The sequence below is a fragment of the Aquarana catesbeiana genome, linkage group LG07 (genome assembly GCF_042186555.1).
Source record: "Aquarana catesbeiana isolate 2022-GZ linkage group LG07, ASM4218655v1, whole genome shotgun sequence".
NCBI classification, from domain to species: domain Eukaryota; kingdom Metazoa; phylum Chordata; class Amphibia; order Anura; family Ranidae; genus Aquarana; species Aquarana catesbeiana.
In genome coordinates, this window is record NC_133330.1 from 171,412,921 (window position 1) to 171,434,165 (window position 21,245).

Sequence of the window (21,245 nt, forward strand, 5' to 3'; positions counted from 1 at the left end):
TACCTTATAGTCGGTTCCTGAGGATTAGACGTAACTGTACAGAAGATACTGTCTTTAAAAGGGAAGCACATGCATTCAAAACAAGACTGTAAGCACGGGGTTAATCACATACCTGCCTAAAAAAGGCCTTCAAGCGAGCATGTGCCAATACACGCCTATATAATAAAACCAATAAACCAAAAACAACTGGTCCCATTAGGATCATCGCAAGGTTTTCAAATTAACATAAAGAGATTAGGAAGATCGCGAATAAGTACTGGCTCACTATGGATCCTATTGCAGGTGCTTTTGTTCCTGCAATCCCGGCATTTACCTTCAGAAAAGCTCGGTCAATTAAGGACAATCTGGTCTCTAGTGAATTTAAAGGTATTTCAGGTAGGGACCCATGTAAAAGATAGGGCACTTTCACCTGTGGGGGCTGCAATTATTGCAGATTTATGCATATAAATTACCCTACCACCCTACCAAATGGAGAAAAATATCAACCAAAACACTACACCAACTGCAAAACAGAAGGCGTGGTATATCTACTTCTCTGTGAGTGCTCTTGTTTCTATATGGGCAAGACCAAAACGGAGACACATTCATGCCATGAAAACATGTAATCTTGATCTCCCCTTGGAGAGACATGTTACTGCAGTGCATGGGGGTTCTTTCCCAAAGATATTGTTTCTAACCCTAGATCAGATTCATCCGGGGACACGTGGCAGTGATTCTGACGTGGCAGTGATTTTCAAGATTCTGTTCCAGCATGAGCAGAAGTGGATATTCCGTCTAAACGCCACGTCTTCTCCAGGATTGAATGAGTCTTTATCTTTCAGACCCTTCTTAGAAGGATTCAAGTCAGGGGTCTCAGAAATGAATATGTAACCAATGACTTTTCTATAGTGTGCTCTCCACTTTTTTAAGATGTCTCTTATTTGTTATCATCATTAAATGGATGGTTTCACCATCCACTAATGGTGGTTACCGTGATCCCTTTATAACTATGTTTTTATATATACTTCTAACTATTTTATATTTGGGTTCACAAGGCATTAAAGTCTTCTTCGTTTTTTGTCTTTCCTGTTAAGTGTAAATGAAATGCTAGTTTTGTAGTTTTTCAGTATTACCAATTTCCTATTAGTACTGATTTTGTTCTGGTGCTCGTTGCTCCTTTTACCTGCATTTATGGCTGTGCTTGCTTTCTCGTTTTTGCCCACTAGATGGGGCCTTGTTTCCTTGCCTCCCCTTGATTGCCATTCTGCGCACAAAGGCTGTCGGGTGACTATGTCATCACGCCGGCCTTTGTTTACTGGTTGCCATGTGACCAGATAACTCTCCGGCTGTTTTGGCACCATTGTGCGCTGGTGGGCGGATGACACCGACGCGGGTCCCCATCGCTCTGGTGTAGGGTGTGGCTTCCGCCTTCACTGATCGGTGACCAAGCGCCTCGTAGATTTGGCATTTTACACCGGGTCCGCCATGGCTGCTTGCCTGCGCCTTTGCGGCGGTGCCACTTGCCGCTTGCCGGAGGGGGGGCATCCTGTGGACACCTGCCCTTCGTCGATCACATCCGCACCAGTGTTAATGCCCCACCCCCTTGCTGTGGGTGCCCTCCCCTTGTGCCCCCCTCCCTTCCTCACTCAAAACATATAAATGCCAGCAGGTGTAATCCATACTCCTGCTGCTTCTTTGATAAAAAGCAATCTTTTCCAGACCTAGGATATACATACGATAGGCCATCTATGTGGTAAGTTCTATCTATATTGCTTTATGCTATGGTTTAAAAAGAGGATGTATTTTTATCCATTCTATTGTGGCTTGGTATTGCTTTTTTGGACATGCCAATTTAAGTTTTTTTTTCTTTTTTTTTTAAATTTCTTTACCTTGGATGGCTGGTGTATATTCATTGGATGTTTTTGTGCATATTGATAGGTCTTTTTAGCATTATATAAGAATAGACCATATATGTAGTGGACACCTGATCTTGATAATTATTTATCGTCCTCCACCTCCTTTTATAGGTATATCTTACTAACTAAAGATATAGACATACACCTCTAAAGGTGACCCTCCAGGCACTTCTTTCAGTGGATATCGCTCCCTTGTAACATCAACTCATAAGTAGGCAGATATATACACCTCCCTATTTGTTTTATCCCCTCTGTGCTAAACTTTAGTATTATAGATAAAGAATGTACATGTATATGTACACTGTTTCTTACATATCATTATTTTACTGTCTTCACTTATAGATTAGACATACCATTAGCAAGTTTTTACCGCTTGGCTTCTGGATTCTCTACTTTCGAAATATTCCAGCTTCTATGCTGTGTATCTATTGAGTGAGGTGGGTCTAGGTACCACATCAAAGTAAAACCCCCCTCTCTCTCCCTCACCCCCCCTCCGAATTCCCCCCTTCCCCCCACTTCCCTCCCTAATCTCCTTTTTTCCCTCTCTTGCCCTTCCCCCCTTTCTTTGGAGTGGTTTTGGGGTCTGCTATATATTCTGTATATGCATGTTACCTATATGTGCATTTATACAATTCATTAATTTAACTTGTATGCTTATTCTTAGATCATCTTCATTCTGGTGCGGACTGCCTGGTCTTGGGTTAAGTTTCTCCCCTTTTTTTGCCCCCCCTTTTGGCCATAGTTGGGGTGGCCATGCCCGTCTCCATTCTTTTTTGGGGCGTTTTGGTGCTAGCACAGCCATATCTCCTTGTCCTTTAAAAAATTCTTGATGTAACTTACCAAGATGCCTGCTTCTAAATGTTCAGTAGACAATGTATTTAATGTATAGATTGCTTGTCTGTAGACAAATTTCTGTTTAATTACCCGTATGAATATATTCTTTACTTATTGTTTTTCTTTATGAATTGTAGATATCATAAATATTCATACCACTTTCTCCTGATGAAGAGGAATAACGCATGATCTTGAAACGCGTTGAGTATCACTCTGTCCCCTTGTACAATAGTGATGTAAATTCGTGATTTTTGATCTCATTATGAACAACATGTTACATCAATCTTAATTTAATTTTGTAATCTGTTGTTACAGCAAATGTTGTGTCTATACTTTTAGACTTTGTATTATTAAACTTATATTTTTTACATTTTTGCAATTTTTTTAGAGTCATTGCCATTTAAAGTCCCGCCAGAGGGTTTTCTGTTGTTTTCTGTGTTTCATATTAGGGATGTGGGCAATTTCTCCTATACCCCACTAGAATTGCACTACTTTATATACCCATTCCTGCTTAACCAAAATCTTTAACCGGGACAAGTGAGGTACAGATTTTTAACTAGAATTCATTGAAAATCATGCTGTACATGCATAAAGGGATAATGACCTGACTGTGAGGATTTTCTAAAAGAGATTGTGTGGCACTGAACAAGTCATACAGCGAAGAATTTGGCAGTGTGAGAAAGGGTACGTATGTTGCTTTACAGGGATTCTGGGCATGGGTATTGTTACTAATATAAAAATCCTGTCAGTATAGGGTAATTGTCCAAAATCTATTCTCACATAATCTTTTCATAGCCACTGGAGAATAGAGATATAAGTGTTTGAGCTTAAGCTTAATCACTTGCCTACCACTGTACAACTTTAAAGTAGTGATGCTTATTTCTGCAACGCTATTTATAAATGCCATTGCAGAAATAACCATCAGGAGGCAAGTGAGCCAGTTAATGCCTGTGAACTAAATAGTTCACAGATGGCTTGCTACATGGACACTGTGTACAGAGCCAATCTAAGCAACACTGTACATTGGAATTGCTGTGATTGATCATAGAGGTATAGTGAGTGAGGCAATGGGGTTTATTTACTAAAGACAAATCCACTGTGCACTACCAGTGCACTTGGAAGTGCAGTCATTGTAGATCTGAAGAGGACATGCAAGGAAAATAAAAATCAGCATTTTTGCTTGCACTTGATTGGATGATAGAAATCAGAACAGCTTCCCCTCATTTCAGATCTTCCCTCAGATCTACAGTGACTGCACTTCCAAGTGTGCACAGTGGATTTGCCTTTAGTAAATCAACCCCAATGACAACAAGATAGGGAGGTAATAGAGAGACCAATCACAGTGATCTCAGATCAGCTGAACACAGTGTAGTGTTTTTAATCTGTGAGTTTGGCCCTTCTTCTTACAACAGAGGAAAGGAAAGAAAGATAAACTAATGAATGAAGGAGTTCTTTATTAGTTTCTATCACTGTACAGATCAAGGCAGCAGAAAATACAAGCAACTTTTTTTTAACCCTTTCACCCTCCTTCTCTCCTCCCCTTCTATACATTTGATAGCCATTCTGTCACCTCAGTGACAAATTATTAACCCTTCACCTCCCATATCCTTCACATCTACACATTAACCCCCTCATCTCCATCCTCCCACTGTATGTGACCTGTAGATGAACCCTTTCACCTCTTCATACCTCTGTATGACCTTTATGCATAGCATTTTGTACACTATTATCAAGCTCCATGCTTCAACAACCAAAAAATTGTGTGAACAAATTAGATCACCTTGGGGTGTCTACTTTCCAAAAAGGGAGTGTTTGCACCATCCTGGCATTTTTATTTTAACAAAAAGGAAGGGAAACAGTATTGTTTTCAAAATGTTTGTTTTTTTTCCTACACATAGTAACAAATAACCCAATGGATATTTTATACCACCAAAAGAAAACGGAAAATTGTATACTCGCCTTTCCGTAATTTTCCTTTCTGACGCATCTTCCTGGCAGCACACACTGGATTGTTGTCTCTCCGCCCCCACAACCTGACAGGATTGGTTAACTATACATTTGAAGGGGAGACACCCCACTGCATTCTCTGTATATATCACCCTAAAATGGGGTGGGTTTCTGTGTGCTGCCATGAAGATGCGTCAGGAAAGGAAAATTACGGAAAGGTGAGTATACAATTTTCCGTTTTTCTGACACCTTCATGGCAGCACACACTGGGAAATAACTCGCCAGTTGGGTGGGTGCAAGAAAATAATATTTATTCCTTATAATGCTGAAGAATTGGCTCTAACAATAGATCTACCAAAGTCTGCCATAACTAAGTAAGCAGAGTCTACTATAGTGAGAAATGAAAGTGTGTCTGGAGGACCAAGTCGCTGCCCTGCAAATCGTCTCCGGTGAGACCCTGCAATATGCTGCCCAGGAGGTTGCCACTGCCCTGGTCGAGTGAGCCCTGATGTCCTCAGGAATTGCCAGTTGGCAGATGGAGTATGCCTTCTTGATGGATTTGACTAACCAGGAGGTGATAGTACGTGAAGTAGCCGCTTGAACTCGTCTGTTTACATGAGGGATAACCATGAGGGAATCCGTCTTCCTAAAAGGAGTTGTAGCCACAAGGTAACTAATGATGGTTGTTTTAACATCCAGCGCATGAGGTTCACCTTGTTCATTAGTGAAGGATGGAAGAATGATGTCTTGGGTATAATGGAAGGAGGTCGGTACCTTCAGAATGAAGTGGTCTGAAGGTCTCAGTACCACTCTATCAGGGAAAAACACTAAGTAGGGTTCCGTTGCCATTAGTGCTTGGATTTCAGATACTCTCTTTGCTGATGTAATTGCGATGAGGAAGGATAGTTTCAGAGTTAAATCCCACAGTGAGATTGATTCAAATGGGGTAAAAGGAGGATTTAAAAAGGCATCAAGTACTACTGAAAGGTCCCATGATGGGAACGTTGGTTTCTTGGGAGGTCTGATCTTCAGACAGGCTTTCGGGAATTGGATTACCAGAGGGTGTAATGCCCATCTAGTGCCTGTTTTGGCAGAAAAAGCGGATACTTTAACTTTCAAGGTACTCAAGCTTAAGCCCTTGTCAACTCTGAGTGGAGGAACTCTAAAATTGTAGGAGGTTCTGGCGAAATGGGATTCTATCCCCTCTGCTGTGCCATGGAAAATAACTTCCCCCAAATTCTTGTGTAGGTGGTGTTGGTGGTAGTTTTCCTGGCCTGCATCAGAGTCGATATCACCTCCTGAGAACACCCTTGTTCCCTCAGCCTAACCCTTTCAACTTCCAAGCCATCAGATGCAACCTCTCCGGAGCCGGATGTAAGAATTGGCCTTGAGATTGGAGATCCAGGGTTATCGGAAGAGGAATTGGAGGCTGAAGACTGAGTTGCAACAGGGTCGTGAACCACGGTCTCCTCGGCCAGAATGGAATTACCGCGATTACTGCAGCCAAAGATCTCCGGAGCCTGGAAAGGAACCTTGCAATTAGCAGAGTTGGAGGGAATATGTACCCCAACTTGAAATTCCATGGGTGAATTAGGCAATCTATTCTCTCGGCTGACGGGAATGACGCTCTTGACAGGAACCTCCGGCACTTGGCGTTCGCAGGTGTGGCTGCTAAGTCAACCTCTGACATTCCCCAAGTCTTCATAAGAAGGGAAAAGGCCTGGTAGCTCAAGGACCATTCTTTGTTCGAGAGAGTCTCTCAGCTCAGATAGTCGGCTAACATATTCTGTGCTGCCGGGACGTATGCTGCCCTCAGGTCTGTCAGATGTGCCAAGATGGGATGGACTTTCTCCATCAGAGTGCGATTCTTGGTACCCCCTTGCTTCTGGATATAGGACACTGCAACTCTGTTGTCCATCCAGATAAGCACATTCTTCCCCCTCAGGAATGGTGCAAATGCCATGAGAGCCTGGAAGGCTGCCCTGAGCTCTAGTATATTTGATACGACACCCTGGGCTTGAAATTGCCATTGGCCTTGAGCTGCTTGATCTCGATAGTAAGCTCCTCAACCGCTCTTACTGGCATCTGATGTGACTACTTCTGGGCCTGGTGGAACTATCGGTCTGTATTTTCTGAGGTTGACCGAGTATGTCCACCACTATACCGATTGTTTCACCGATCTGGGAATGGAAATAGTCTGACACATTGATACTCTATCCCACTGCCTCAGAAAGGAGTTTTGCAGCACTCTCGAGTGCCATTGTGACCATTACACCATGGGTAGAGTCACAGACATGGACCCTAGCACACTCAAGCAGGCTCTGGCTGATAGATAATAATTTCTGCATCTTCTGAATTAGAGGCTGCACTTTCTCTTGAAGAAGTTGTACCCTGTTCAATTTGGTATCCAGTTCCGCTCCCAGAAATACCATAGTTTGTGTGGGTTGCAGATTGCTCTTCTTCCAGTTGACCAGCCAACCAAAGTTCTGGAGAGTCGTGAGTAAAATTCTCCGATGACAGAGCAGAGTTTCCCGACTATCAGCTAAGAGCAGAATATCGTCCAAATAATGGTGTATTCGCAGTCCCTTCTCTCTGAGGAAGGCAACCAAGGGTAGGAGGACCTTGGAAAATGTCCTGGGAGCCGAAGAGATGCCGAATGGGAGGCACTGGAATTGGAAATGGCACTGGTTGATAGTGAATCGGAGAAACTTCTGAAAGGCGGGAGGAATCAGGATATGTAGATAAGCGTCTGACAAATCTACCGATAGCATCCAGTCTCCCAGGTTCACTGCCAATAGTATGGACTGGAGACTCTCCATCTTGAAAGTCTCTATTTTGATCTTCTTGTTGAGGTTCTTTAAATCCAGTACTGGCCGTAAGTCTTCTGTCTTCTTTTTTTACAAAAAATAAGGGGGAGTAGAACCCCCTCCCCTTTTGGTATGATGGAACTTCTAGAATTGCTCCCTTTTGCTTCAATTCTGTTACATATTTTAGTAGTAACTTCCTTTTGTCTAGAGAGGATGGCAGTCAGGTTGGAAGTGATTTCCTGGGAGTCTGCCCATGAACTTCCATTTGTGTCAGAATCTGATTGTGGATAATGTCCATAGATCTTTTATGTGGCTTGACCAAATCTGTACAAAATTTTTGAGCCTGGCACCCACCTGTGCCGGGTGGGCGGGCAAACCCTCAAAAGGACTTTTGCTGTTCCCCAGCAAGGGTAGTCTTGGACTTCTGCAACCTCAGAAAAGAAGGTCGTGCATTTCTCCATTCTCTTTTAAATTCTCTGCCAGGACTGTAGGATTTAGCTTCCCTGTATCTATCGGGGAGGTTGTGTCTGTAGGAAGGACCCTTTTGGGCCTTGGGTCTCCTGTCGGAGGGGAATCAACCCTGACTTTCCTCCCGTTACCTTGGAGATGGCAGAGTCCAATTTGGACCCGAACAGGTTTGAATCATCGTATGGGATTCTGCACCAATTCGTTTTTTTGTTTTTTTTGAAAATTCTGTTTGTTACGTTTTAAGAATATGACATAAAACATTGGACATGTCAACGGGACACTGTCCACATTCCAGTCAACCGTGGCCCCCACAAAAAAAACAAAAAAAAAACAATCTATCCTGAACTAACATAGTTCGACTATCTGGCCTATACATCCTAATAACAACAACCCTCCCCTACCACCCCACCCTAACCCCTTGTGGATACAGCTCGGTATATAGTAGGATTCTTCAGTTATTCCTTTAACACCAGTATTTTGTTGGGAAACTGATAATTTAACATATCCTGGATATAGATGGATAAAGCGTAACTTCAACCGTTATGTATCACAAATGCCACTCAGCTTTTGAATTTATAGCCCATCTAATACCATTCATGATGTAATATGACCTCTCTAAAGTATTTTGTGGTGAGTACCAAGCTCAACTCCCTATCCTGCGGTATCACTGGATTTGTACCATGCCTGCCAGATTTTATCAAACTTTTTCTTACAACCCCTAGCCTCATAGGTAGCTCTATAGTGGGGCATCATGGAATTTACCAGGCTCTTCCAAAAGGCCACATATGGAGCCCCCGTTTTTTTCCAGTTTAACAGTATGGCCTTCCTCCCATAAAACAGTAGAATGTTAAGCAGAGTTCCCAGGGCCCGAGACAGCACCACCTCATCCACCAGTCCCAGCAAACATATTCTCACTGTCACTGGTATGGGTACCACCAGAAATTCCGATATACAGGAGGTGATCTCCGACCAATATTGTTGCACCAAGGGACATTTCCAATATATGTGTGCAGCATCAGCAGGCGAGTAGGAGCATCTCCAACACTCATCTGATACTGTGTGGAAAATTTTCGCTAGTCTAGCCGGGGTGTAGTAACTTCTGTGTAAAAATTTAAACTGAATCAATCTATCTCTAGCTGATACCAAATGTTTAAATGGCTGTGTCCATACGTCGTCCCAGTCTTCCCCCTATATCTCAGGAACCTCTGCCGCCCACTTCTCCCTGCACTTGGATATTGCCGGTGGCGTTTTTTTGAAGAATTCTTTATATGTCACTGATAAGGGCTTGACTAGATGCTCATCCAAAAGCAGTGTCTCAAGAGCCGAAGGTAGAGATTCCACCCTCACCTCCCTGAACTGCGTCTGAAAACCGTGCCGGGGTTGGAGGAACCTAAACAAGTATAAATTGATAAGATCATGTCTCATTTTAAGTTGGGGGAAGGACATTAGGTCCCCAAAGGAGGTGATGTCTTTCAATGTTTTTATCCCCTTGATTGCTCAAATCACAGGATCTGACATATTATAAAAATGGGGTAAAGCGGGGTTCATCCAGAGAGGGCCAGATGGGGATACTCCCCCATAACTGGGACATGCCAGTCTAACCGCTGCCTCCCATGCCCTTATCGTAGCCTTCATTGACAGTGTTAATGGTAGATCTGATTTGGTACCCCTGAACAGAGCTAGTTTTAGACTTTCATATGACCCTAAATGTGCTGCCTCCAGTGCCGTAGCCACATCTCCATCATCTGCCAAAAGCTATCTACGGGCGTACACCATCTGACCTGCTAGGTAGTATTTCTGCCAGTCCAGTAACGCTAATCCCCCCTGATCCCCAGGTTCTTGCAACACTTTGATACCTATTCTCGAGGATTTGGGCACCCACAAAAAGGAGATGATAATGCTATCAATCTTTTGAAAGTAGGTTTTCAATACCCATATGGGTTAATGTTGTAGGAAGTGAAGGATTACGGGAAGAATCTTCATTTTAAGCAGGCTGATCCTGCTTATCAAAAACAGCGACAGTTTTGTCCAGGCCTGGATCTTTTGCTTAAGCAACATCAATATCGGGAGTAGATTAAGGGACATATAGTCAAGTACATCTGCTGTGAGCTTAACGCCTACGTACTTGAGAGATGTGACCCATTGTAATGGAAGATTGGGGTCAGCCATTTGTTTAGCCTCTACATCCAGGGGAAGAATAGAGGACTTGCTCCAGTTTACTCTCGCCCTGAGAATTTAGCAAAAGTGTCAAAAATACCTAATGCCTTCTGCAGTGACTTGCCCGGGTCATTAAGGAAGAGCAGCATATCATCGGTGTACAATGCCAGAGACTCTTTTATCGTGCCCACTTCAATAGGTTGTATCTCCCTCGATGACCTAAGTGCAACCGCAAGTGGTTCCATGGCGATGGCAAAAAGGAAGGGGAACAGTGGACACCCCTGCCTGGTGCCCCTGCCCACCTCAAAGAAGTCAAATATGGAAGATCCCAACCGTATAGCCACCTTGGGTTGTCTATAGAGCAAGGATATCCACCTCCTATACTGCGGCCCAAAACCCATGGACTCCAGGACTTTGAACATATATGTCCAGTTGACAGAGTCAAACTCCTTCTCGATACCTATCGAGACTACTATTCCAGTTCTGGAGTCCATTGGACAAAGCTGTAAGTGGGTAAAGGGTCTCCTTAAGTTCGTGTCGGTAGATTTGGCGGGAAAAAGCCTGTTTGATCTATGTTAACTATGGACGGGATAACGTTTGCTAATCTGAGTGCCAAGACTTTGGTCAAAATCATCCATATTTAAAAGAGCTATGGGACGATAAGAAGCACACTCAGCCGGATCCATTGCCGGTTTAAGTAAAAGGACCATATAGGCCTCCAGCATAGAGTCCGGCAGAATGTCACTCTCAAGGCAATGCTCCAGAAGCAAATTCAATCCGGGGGCCAGTAGCTCCACGTTGGACTTATAAAAGTCCACCGGGAAGCCATCCGGGCCAGGGGCCTTGTTGGGGGGGAAAGCAAAAATCGCTTTCTGTATTTCCTTCACCTTAATTTTCGGCTTCAAGGATCTGACTATCCTCCTCCGTTAACCTCGGGATTGGCAATCCCCCTAGTAAGGAATCTAATGCCAATTCATCGTAAGCTTAAATGGGGGAATATAGGGACAAGAAAAAGGTCACAAATTCCTGCATAATGGCGGGACCAAGCGCCAACACCAGCCAATGATTGGGCTATTCAGAGAGGGGGCGGAGCCAGAGAAATGTAGCGGCCCACCCAGACCCATCCTATTGGCTGAAGTTTGGTAACTGTTCAGTCCCGCCCACCACCAACATCACCGCTGACTTTTAACAGATGGTCTCTCTCCCTGCATGCAATGTCATTATCATACACTGAACAGCTCTGGCAATTCTCACGATCTCCTGAATGTGAAACTCCCTCTCTCCCCTATCTGTGCCACCAAATGCTGCCTATCAGTGACAACCAATGCTGCCTATCTGTGCCAGTGCTGCTTATCAGTGCCAACCAATTCTGCCTATCAGTGCCAACCAGTGCAAACCAGTGCTGCCTATCAGTGCAAACCAGTGCTGCCTATCAGTGCAAACCAATGCTGCCTATCAGTGCCAGTGCTGCTTATCAGTGCCAACCAATGCTGCCTATCAGTGCCAACCAGTACTGCCTATCTGTGCATATGCTACTTATCAGTGCCAACCAATTCTGCCTATCAGTGCCAACCAGTGCTGCCTATCAACGCAAATCATTGATGCCTATCAGTGTCAACCAATGCTGCCTATCAGTGCCAACCAGTGCCAGTGAGTGCTGCCTATCAGTGCCAACCAATGCTGTAAATCAGTGCCAACCAATGCTGTCAATCAGTGCCAACCAATGCTGCCTATCACTGCTGCATATCAGTGCACATCAGTGCTGCCTATCAGTGGCAATCAGTACTCATCCGTGCTGCCCATCAGTGCTGCCTATCAGTGCCAATCAGTGCTGACAATTAGTACCCATCAGTGCAGCCTGTCAGTGTCCATCAGTAGTGCCAATCAGTGTCCATCAGTGCTGCAAATCAGAGCCTATCAGTGCCCATGAGTGCTACCAATCAGAGCCCATCAGTGATGCATATCAGTGCCTATCAGTGCTAATCAGTGCTGACAATCAGTACCCATCAGTGCTAATCAGTGCTGACAATCAGTACCCATCAGTGCTAATCAGTGCTGACAATCAGTACCCATCAGTGCCACCTATCAGTGCCAATCAGTGCTTCCTATCAGTGCCACCTATCAGTGCACATCTGTGCATTAGTGCCCATCAACGCTGCCAATTAGTGCTGCCAATCAGTGCAGCCTATTAGTGCCCATCAGTGCTGCCTATCAGTGCCCATCAGTTCTGCATAAGCAGGGATGATGGAAGCCCCTATACAGATAATTGTAATGTAAATTACCTTCAAGTGCAACAACTTTTTAGTTGGGAGGTTCACACCATTATAGCACTTTGGAATTTTTATTTTTTAGAATGTTTCACTTAATTGTATATGTTTTAGTTACGGTTATAATGTGAATTATTGCACTTGAAGTTAATTTCCCACCACCCCTGTCCAAGTCTTTATGGACTTTGCTTTGTGCACTGGTGCGCAGTCATGTTGGAACAGGAAGGGGCCATCCCCAAACTGTTCCCACAAAGTTGGGAGCATGAAATTGTCCAAAATGTCTTGGTATGCTGATGTCTTAAGAGTTCCCTTCACTAGAACTAAGGGGTGCCAAGCCCAACCCCTGAAAAACGACCCCACACCATAATCCCCCCTCCACCAAATTATTTGGACCAGCACAAAGCAAGGTCCATAAAGACATGGATGAGCGAGTTTGGGGTGGAGGAACTTGACTGACCTGTACAGAGTCCTGACCTCAACCCGATAGAACACCTTTGGGATGAATTAGAGTGGAGACTGAGAGCCAGGCCTTCTTGTCCAACATCAGCGCCTGACCTCATAAATGCCCTTCTGGAAGAATGTTCAAACATTCCCATAGACACACTCCTAAACCTTGTGGACAGCCTTCCCAGAAGAGTTGAAGCTTTTAAAGCTGCAAAGGGTGGGCCAACTCCATTTTGAACCCTATGGACTAAGACTGAGATGGCATTAAAGTTCATGTGTGTGTAAAGGCAGGTGTCCCAATACTTTTGAATATATATATATATATATATATATATATATATATATATATATATATATATATATATATATATATATATATATAACATATACATACATACATATACACACGTATGTGTGCTTGAGCTTTCGGGTGCACACCCTAATGCAATAGGCTGCGCACGCCTATACATATATCTATTACCACTGCCACATACCTACCCCCCGGGTCGGAGAGCACCTGATGATTTGAGCAAGGGAGAGTTTTACTAATTAATATAGACACTCCTCTGGCAAAGGTAGAATAAGTGGAGTGCAAGGCCCTTTGAATCCATGGTTTTCGTAATGCAAGAACTTTACTGCCATCTAGGTGCGTCTGTAGGAAAATGATATGTGGCTTAGTCTGTTTCAGGTAATGGAATATTGAGGCCCTCTTAAATTTGTGATTGAGACCTCTAACATTCCAAGATACAATCTTAACATTATCCGCCATTGTCATGGAATTCGTTTGTTCTATCCCAACATAGTAGTATTAACAGTTTCCCACCCCCAGCAAGAGTGACACATGTAGAGAGTCCTGGAAGAATAATGTACTTGCTTACTTCCGCATTATGAGGCTGTGACCAAGAGAACCCCCTCCCCTGCTATTATGCCAGAAACAAACCCAAACAATGAAATGCTGGTATGTAGCTTAATCCTTAAACTGAACTGAAACATTGCGGTAAGATCCCGACGCTGCAATCGAAAGTTCAGCAGTTCATTGGCTGATTCTGCATAACCTCCATATTCTCCTTATACTGGTTTTTTGGAGCAGTAGAAAAGGATAGTCAGTAATCAAGACTCCGTCAAAGCAACACAACGGGTGACTTTCTCCAAAAGCATCATAGAGGAAACTAAAAGAATTAGTCTTTAAGCCATCTCCCTCTAGTGGCCGAGCCGGAATTCATCCAGAGTAAGGATAAGTACTCGATAAGCTCAAAAAGTACAAGTATTTTACAGCAAAACCAGGGCACAACAGGTGCAACAGTGAGTCACAGCATCCCCGCTCTTGGGCAAGTAAAGAGACTTTTACAGCTCTCTATCCATCCATTCACATGCTTCCTCCGGGTTATCAAAGAACTTTACTGTCCCTTTGTATTGGACCCGCAGCCTGCTAGGATACAACATGCCATATTTAATCTCCTTTTCCCTCAGACGCTTGCGCACATCATTAAAAGAGTGCCGTTGTTGCTGGGTTGCAGCCGAGAAGTCTGGAAACAACATCACGCGTGCATTCTCATGGCGTAACTCAGGGTGCTTCCTGGATTTGGTCAATATCATGTCCCGATCGTGGTAGTTTAAGAGCCTGGGGAAGGGACGTGGGTAGGCTCCCGGGGGTCAGCAACCCATGGGGACCCTGTGCGCTCTTTCTACCACGTATGTAGGGGGAATGTCCTGCAGTGATAGTAGTTGCTTGAATAGGAGCTCCACAAACTGAGTGGGCTTGTTACCCTCTGCTGCCTCCGGCAACCCCACCACCCTGACGTTATTCCTCCGCTGCCTGTCCTCAGCATCGTCCGCCCTACGCTGCAGGGCTCGGACCTGGTCACAGAGCTCAGATAGGTGGGCACCCTGAGTATGGGAGAAATCTTCCACATCAGACACTCTGGTCACCACGGTAGTCAGACGGCCCCTGATTTTGTCTAAATCATGCCGTATTAAAGTACACTCGGAGGAGAGATGATCTATGCGTCCTATAAGTTCAGCCTAACTTGCATTGATGGCTTCCAAGATCAGTCTGGAGATCGTGTCTGGATCCACTGTAAGAACCGGGTCCTCCACTGACTCACTCTCCATTCTGGTCTCCACCGAGCCTTGTGCCATCTTAGCAGCTGCTGATGATTTGGTGCGCTGCTCTTTCGGCTGAGAAGGCAAGATGGCGGGGGCGGAGTCTCCTGTGGTGTCCTCGGTGGAGCGCGTCTGTCGCTGATCTTTTTGCGCTTTTGCAACCTTCTTAGAGGCAGAGGAATTCATCCTCGGTGTCCGAACCTCTCCCCCTTCACAATGGTGTGTTCAGAACTCGGACAAATATGCTCCAATGTGTAGGATGATAGCAGGAGAAGCGGAGAGCTACAGAGGTATGTGTGCTGCCCCGATCACATCCGGCCGGAAGTTGCACCAATTCGTTTTTGATGCGGTGATGGCTACCCACGGTTTCAGCCATAAGGCCCTTCTTGCCATCACTGAGGCTAGCATTGCTCTTGCTGAAGACCTAATGATATCGACTGAGGCTTCCGCCACAAAGTCGCCTGCCAATTTAATTTCCTGAAGAGAGGAGATTATCTTTCCCTGGTCAGTACCATCTTAAAGTTTTTTGCTCTCTCTATACTAGTTGCCCATCCTGAGATGGCTCTAGCCATGGTAATTGCTGGCCTGCAAGCGCACCCGGCCGTGGAATAAGTTTTTTTTAATTCCAGATCCGTTTTTCGATCGGGAATGTCCCAAAAGAAAGCTGCGTCCTCGATTGGCAGCATGACATGCGTGGCAAGATACATCAAGGAGGAGTCAACGACGGGAGCGTTAATCAAGGAATTAACTTTCGATTCTTTTAAGGGGTACATCTTTGCAAGTCGGTTGGTAAGACTGGACCGCTTATCAGATCTTTCCCATTCATCTTTAATTAGATCCTCCAGCTCATCTATAAAAGGGAAGGATTCTGGTTTCTTTCTTAAATTTGGGAAATATTTCCAAATCTTTTGAGGTTCCACCTTGTCTTCTTGCCAGCCTATTGCTTCTTTAACTGATTTCACAAAAGGCTCGACTAGGGAGAAATTGAACCTTGCAGACACCTCCTGCTCTTCATCTCTGGAGGAGGACTCTGGCACTCGGGTGCGATGAAATTCTGCCGATGACGTGTTGTCTCCAGTATGGACTCCCTTATGAGCTCTGTAGCCATCCTTGCGTCTGATGCCTTCTCCTTTGTTGCCTCATTGAAGCATGAGCAGCAGGCTAACTTATCTGACAAGGCAGGTGCACCGCATACCCAGCAAGCGTTTGCTGCAGGACGGGTGTGGCGAGTCTGGTCATGGTGCGATGAGGGTGACCGTCTGCGGCGTGACCGGCTATGACAGGAGCGGCTGTGGCGTAAGCCTATGTCTTGATCGGCAATAGCGGGAGGAAGATCTTGAACGGCTTCTGCGGGACCTCCTGCTTGAAGCATGACTTGATCTTCCTTTCAAGAGCTTGCGACTCTTGACCTGATAGGGCTGCCAGAAACGCAGCGTTAGTGGTCCAGCTCTCTTTTTTCCCCTTCTTCAATACTTACCTAAATGCCTCTTACCTAGTCTGTTGGTGGTGGTCTGCATGGGCAGTGGTCTCCATAAGTAGAGCAGAGATAGGCAGCCTGAAGGCAAATAAAAGTTATAAACTGAGAAGGTAAGGATGGGGCTTGAGAAAGCCCTGGGACAGCTGTTTGTAATCCTACCTGAAATTGAAGCAAATCCCAGTCTCCTGTGCAGCGACCAGAAGCATACACAGGAGAAGCTGGGCTTTGGAATCTGCCGCAGCTGTCACGTCGAAAATGACGCTCGGGCGCATGCGCAGAAGCATCCCGTCCGTTCCGGCGCCATCTTGGAGAAGGGCAACAGCCTCTGACTGCTGAATTACCTCGCTCTGCACACGCGCTGAGCAGAGGAGAGGTGGTTGCGGCCATGACAGCTCCACAGGCCGGAGGACAGCAAGGCTCAGCAGCCCTGGATTTGGACCCAAACAGGGGGAAACAAAAAGGTTAGAAAAAACAGGACAGAGAAACAGGCAAATAAAGAGTGGGACCACTGCAAAATAATGAAGCTTCTTTGAAGCTTACTGTGCCAGCATATCTTCCAGATGCCCCCTGAGACCACCAGAACGGGGGTTCCCTCCATAGAAGCTCCTTTAGAGACTGTACAGGAGAGACTTCCAAAAAGGAGAGGCTTGAACCTGCTATGGCGAGTGTGGTAAGAGGCCCTTTCCTTGGACTTCCAAACAGGAGAGGCTTTGTCCATCCAATGTCAGGTGAGGATAAAAAAAGAGAATGCAGCGGGGTGTCTCCCCTTCAAATTTATAGTTAACCAATCCTGTCAGGTTGTGGGGGCGGAGTCACAACCCAGTGTGTGCTGCCATGAAGGCCTCAGGAAAGCTCTATCTGTCTAAAAATGAAACAAAGCTTATTTGGGCACAGTGTTGCAAAGCAGAATATTTGTCAGTCAAGCATCACAACACTATTAAATTGAAAATTGGCCTGGCAATGATGGGATAACATAAGCTGGGGGTTAAAATGCACCTGTGTCCAGTCAATTGATATTACATTATTTAAATAAGCAGTTAAGGGGCTTTAAAACAAATCATTACTGACCTCTGTAGCTGCTTGTACTATAAAGTAATTAAAGTGATTGTAAAGCCTCTTTTTTAAAAAATAACAAACATATTAGACTTACCCGCTCTGCTGCAGTGAATTTGCACAGAGCAGCCCAGATTCTCCTCTTCTCTGGCCCCTCTTTGGCACTCCTGGCTCCTCCCTCCTGTCGAGTGCCCCCACAGCAAGCAGCTTGCTATGGGGGCAAGCGAGCCAAGCTGCAGCTCTGTGTGTCCATTCAGACACGGAGCTGCCGTTTGGCCCCGCCCCTTTCTCTCCCGATCGGCTAACTGATGTTGATTGACAGCCATGGGAGCCAATGGCGATGCTGCTGTGTCTCAGCCAGACAGGAGTGAGAGTCTTGGATGGCTGAGGGACTTGTGGGCATCGCAGGATAAAGATGGGCTGAGAGGGGCTGCTACACAGAGAAGGCTTTTTATCTTAATGCATCGAAACTCCTTTAATTCTCAATGATCCTCTAAGATGACAACAAAGACTTTAAAGCCTAGTTTCTGTTAGTTTCTAACAGAATAGAAGCACCTAATGTGATATCAGATATCCAGGGTCACACCATAGGTCAGAATTAATACAAGCTCTCACTCTACATGTATGATTTTCTGCTTTATATCACAAAGCCCCATATTTCTTTTCCTTCTCTCATGTGCACTTTTGAGAAATTGGGGTTGTGATCAATGTCAAAGGGAACTATGACAAGAAAGAGGCCTTAAATGTTTACCTGCCCAAGTCACTAGTATCCCAACTTCAAACAAATTTTTTGTTCAAGTGGTAGCAAACTGCTATAAAATATCTGGGCACTCACATCCCATTTTTACTATCCGCCATCGCAAACCTTAAAGAGGAAGTAAACCCTGATGGATTTTACTTCCTCTTTGTTCCCCTGCAAAGTAAAAGCATAATGGGCTAATATGTATCACATACTAGCCCATTATGTGGCACATACCTGCAAACGATGCCCACAATGTCCCAGATGTTCCCACTGGTGGCAGCTTCCATCTTCACCCCTCTTCCTTCCGGGGCCACGGACTCCGGCTCTGTGACTGGCCGGACCCACGTGACGTCACTCCCACACACGCGCATGGGAGCTGTCAGTCACGGCACTTGCGAGTGAAGAAACGCATGGAGGTCAGTTTCTTCACAGCGCATGTGCCGATGACATCATCGGCGCACTACAAGGTAAATATCTCCTAAACGGTGCATGTTTAGGAAATATTTCCACTACCTATAGGTAAGCCTTATTCTAGGCTTACCTATACGTAAAACTCAAAATCAGAGGTTTACAACCACTTTAATTCCACACCAATCTTACATAAGGCTTTTACTTGTTTCAAGGCATATGATAAACTGTTCATATTGTGGTGTGCTGTTAAGAAGGACATACAGTATTACCAAATTTGTACTCTTTTCAGGCTATTCCTGTCCCTCCACCCCCTGGTTTTTTCCCGGCCTTGAATAAGACTACACAGGCCCTTGTGTGGCCACATACATAAAAAAGGCATCAAAGAGCAATTCAAATTGTTTATTTTGGTAATTCATTTGCTTTCACTTATGTAAAACAGCTGTGGCATTTTTCAGGATATCAAAATTGTCAGCAAACAGCAAAACAAACCAATTGATTTTACACACAAACATCATTTAGTGCTTTCACGTTAGTAACATTTGATTCAATTTGAATCTTTGTTTTTGTATATCTACATTATTAAAGAGCCAAGACAAGATGAAACACAAAATTTACAAATAAATACTAATTGCAATAAATAGCTATTTCCAGTACGTCTGTAAGATGTTTGCCTTTGGATATAATGTTACAAGAAAATTTGTCACACAGGGTTTGGCCTGTAAATCAGAAACAGAAGTCTTATTGTATTGTGGGGCTGTCTCTGTGTGCTATTTTGCACTCTATGGGCACTCGCTACATATTTTAGACATTATAATTAAGCCCAACAATGGATACACCTACAATCATATAAGCAGGAAAATACAAATAGTGGAAAATCTGATGGGAATATATTTATACCTTAGGCCTTATTCTTGGTGTGCTTGCATGGACAGTTTTCTACCCACACTTTGACTTCTGTTAGGAAGCTATAGGAGATAGCAGACAGCTTTGGTCTACATAGTTAGTCTGGTTGAAAAAAGTCAATTTAGTTCAACCAATAAAGTACTGAAATTATAATTATAATAATTGAAAATCATGTTAGGACCACCACACCACAAAGGCCTACTTCCACCCACAGCCATTCAACTTCTAAGCCCAGTTTTTGAAGGGAATTTGGCATTTGTGAGAGCCATATACAGTACATTTGGTATTGTTATCCTGATTGGTGTTTGTTGACGACTAATTCAGAATTGGCACTGTAATTTGTATATAGACTTTATTTCTAAATATTACTGTTTCTTTTTTTTCCTCTTGTTCCTTGTTGTTTCTTTATCACTTTCCCACACTGTTCTCTCAGTGTTTACAACCTTGGTAAATTTCCTGGCACTGGGTATGAATTTGCTCTTATTTGCTTCCTCATTCAGGTTCATAGGCATGTTAAGATGACGGACAACTTGTTTAGGCTTGGTCATCAGTTCTCTCTGACTTTGAAAAGCAGGTACAAATGATATTTGAGGAGCAAAGAAAGGGAAGTATTGCTGGAAGCCAGTTGGAGGCTGGGGAGCTACATTGTATTTAACTTTATGTCTTTGATATTTTGGCTGATGTCTTGTTTCTTCAGGCTGAGGCACAGGAGGATCTTCAACAAAGTAGGGCTTAATGCCTGTGATAACATGGATCATGTATGCATTGTGTCTATCTGCAGATGCTCGGATAGGCAAAATGTACTGATTCATTGTGGTCTCTGGAACTTCTTTCACAAAGGTGCACAGAACAGTTTTCCAAATTCCATCACTCAGTGGATTCAGTGTTACTCTAGGCCAGTGACCAGCAAGGCTCTTTAATGCATCTCTGTTCCAGACAGCAGAGGGAAAATTCACTTCAACATGATACATCTGTGAAAAATAGATGTCTAGACGCATTTGTGTGTACTTTATTAATATATCATACATTTTGCTAATGCAGTAGTGACCATACTCATTGCAAGGTGTAAAGTTGGCATAAAGAGTTATGTAGCCAACTGAATCATGCTGATAGAGAAGGTAATCCAGGTAGCCATGTTTTTCAAACAACATGGCTTCTGCATGAATGTTAGAAGCAGCACACCCAGTAACTTGGCCTTTCTGTATTACTGTTCCATTAAAGGACTTTATTTCATAAAATATGAGTTGTTTGTCTTCATGCATTGTTGGCCCATATGGGAATCCAAAAGTTTCATAAAACTCCCTGTAGGTGACCCTTGACTCTTCTCCTGTTCTAATATGATAAGGACATTTGGAACAGTTCTGGTTTGGGCAAAGCCAGTAATACGGTTTGACTAATGTCCCGTGATAACTAGAGAATTCTTGAAAAACGGTTTCCATCTAAAGCTTCTTAGATATGGCCTTCCAGTTTGGGTATTTATCTGCAAAGACAAGAATATATAATAACTGGTTTTTAGACTAATGAGCCAACGAAGCAGGATTCTTATCAATTTACCCAGTTTTCTAATGTGGACTTGCAGGTTCATTTAAAGTGACTCTAAAGTCTAAGCATGTTATACCTTAATGCATTCATTGCATTCAGGGTAAAAAAACTCATTCCTGCCTGTTCGCACTAAACAATTACCTGACTCCTCTACCAATCCAGCACTATTCCATCTGCGAAGGGAGTGTGGCTGAG

General features: G+C 44.1%; 1 protein-coding gene across 3 annotated transcripts in view; it reads right to left on the minus strand.

Moving 5' to 3' along the window:
* Positions 1-19,026: 19,026 nt before the first annotated feature.
* APOBEC4 (apolipoprotein B mRNA editing enzyme catalytic polypeptide like 4) overlaps positions 19,027-21,245 on the minus strand; it is a 55,686-nt gene continuing 53,467 nt past the window's right edge. For all 3 annotated transcript variants that reach the window (XM_073591426.1, XM_073591427.1, XM_073591428.1), the window contains one exon: positions 19,027-20,988. In XM_073591426.1, coding sequence (XP_073447527.1) covers positions 19,874-20,947 — 1,074 coding nt within the window. In that variant the 5' untranslated portion in view covers positions 20,948-20,988 and the 3' untranslated portion in view covers positions 19,027-19,873. The remainder of the gene's footprint in view (positions 20,989-21,245) is intronic.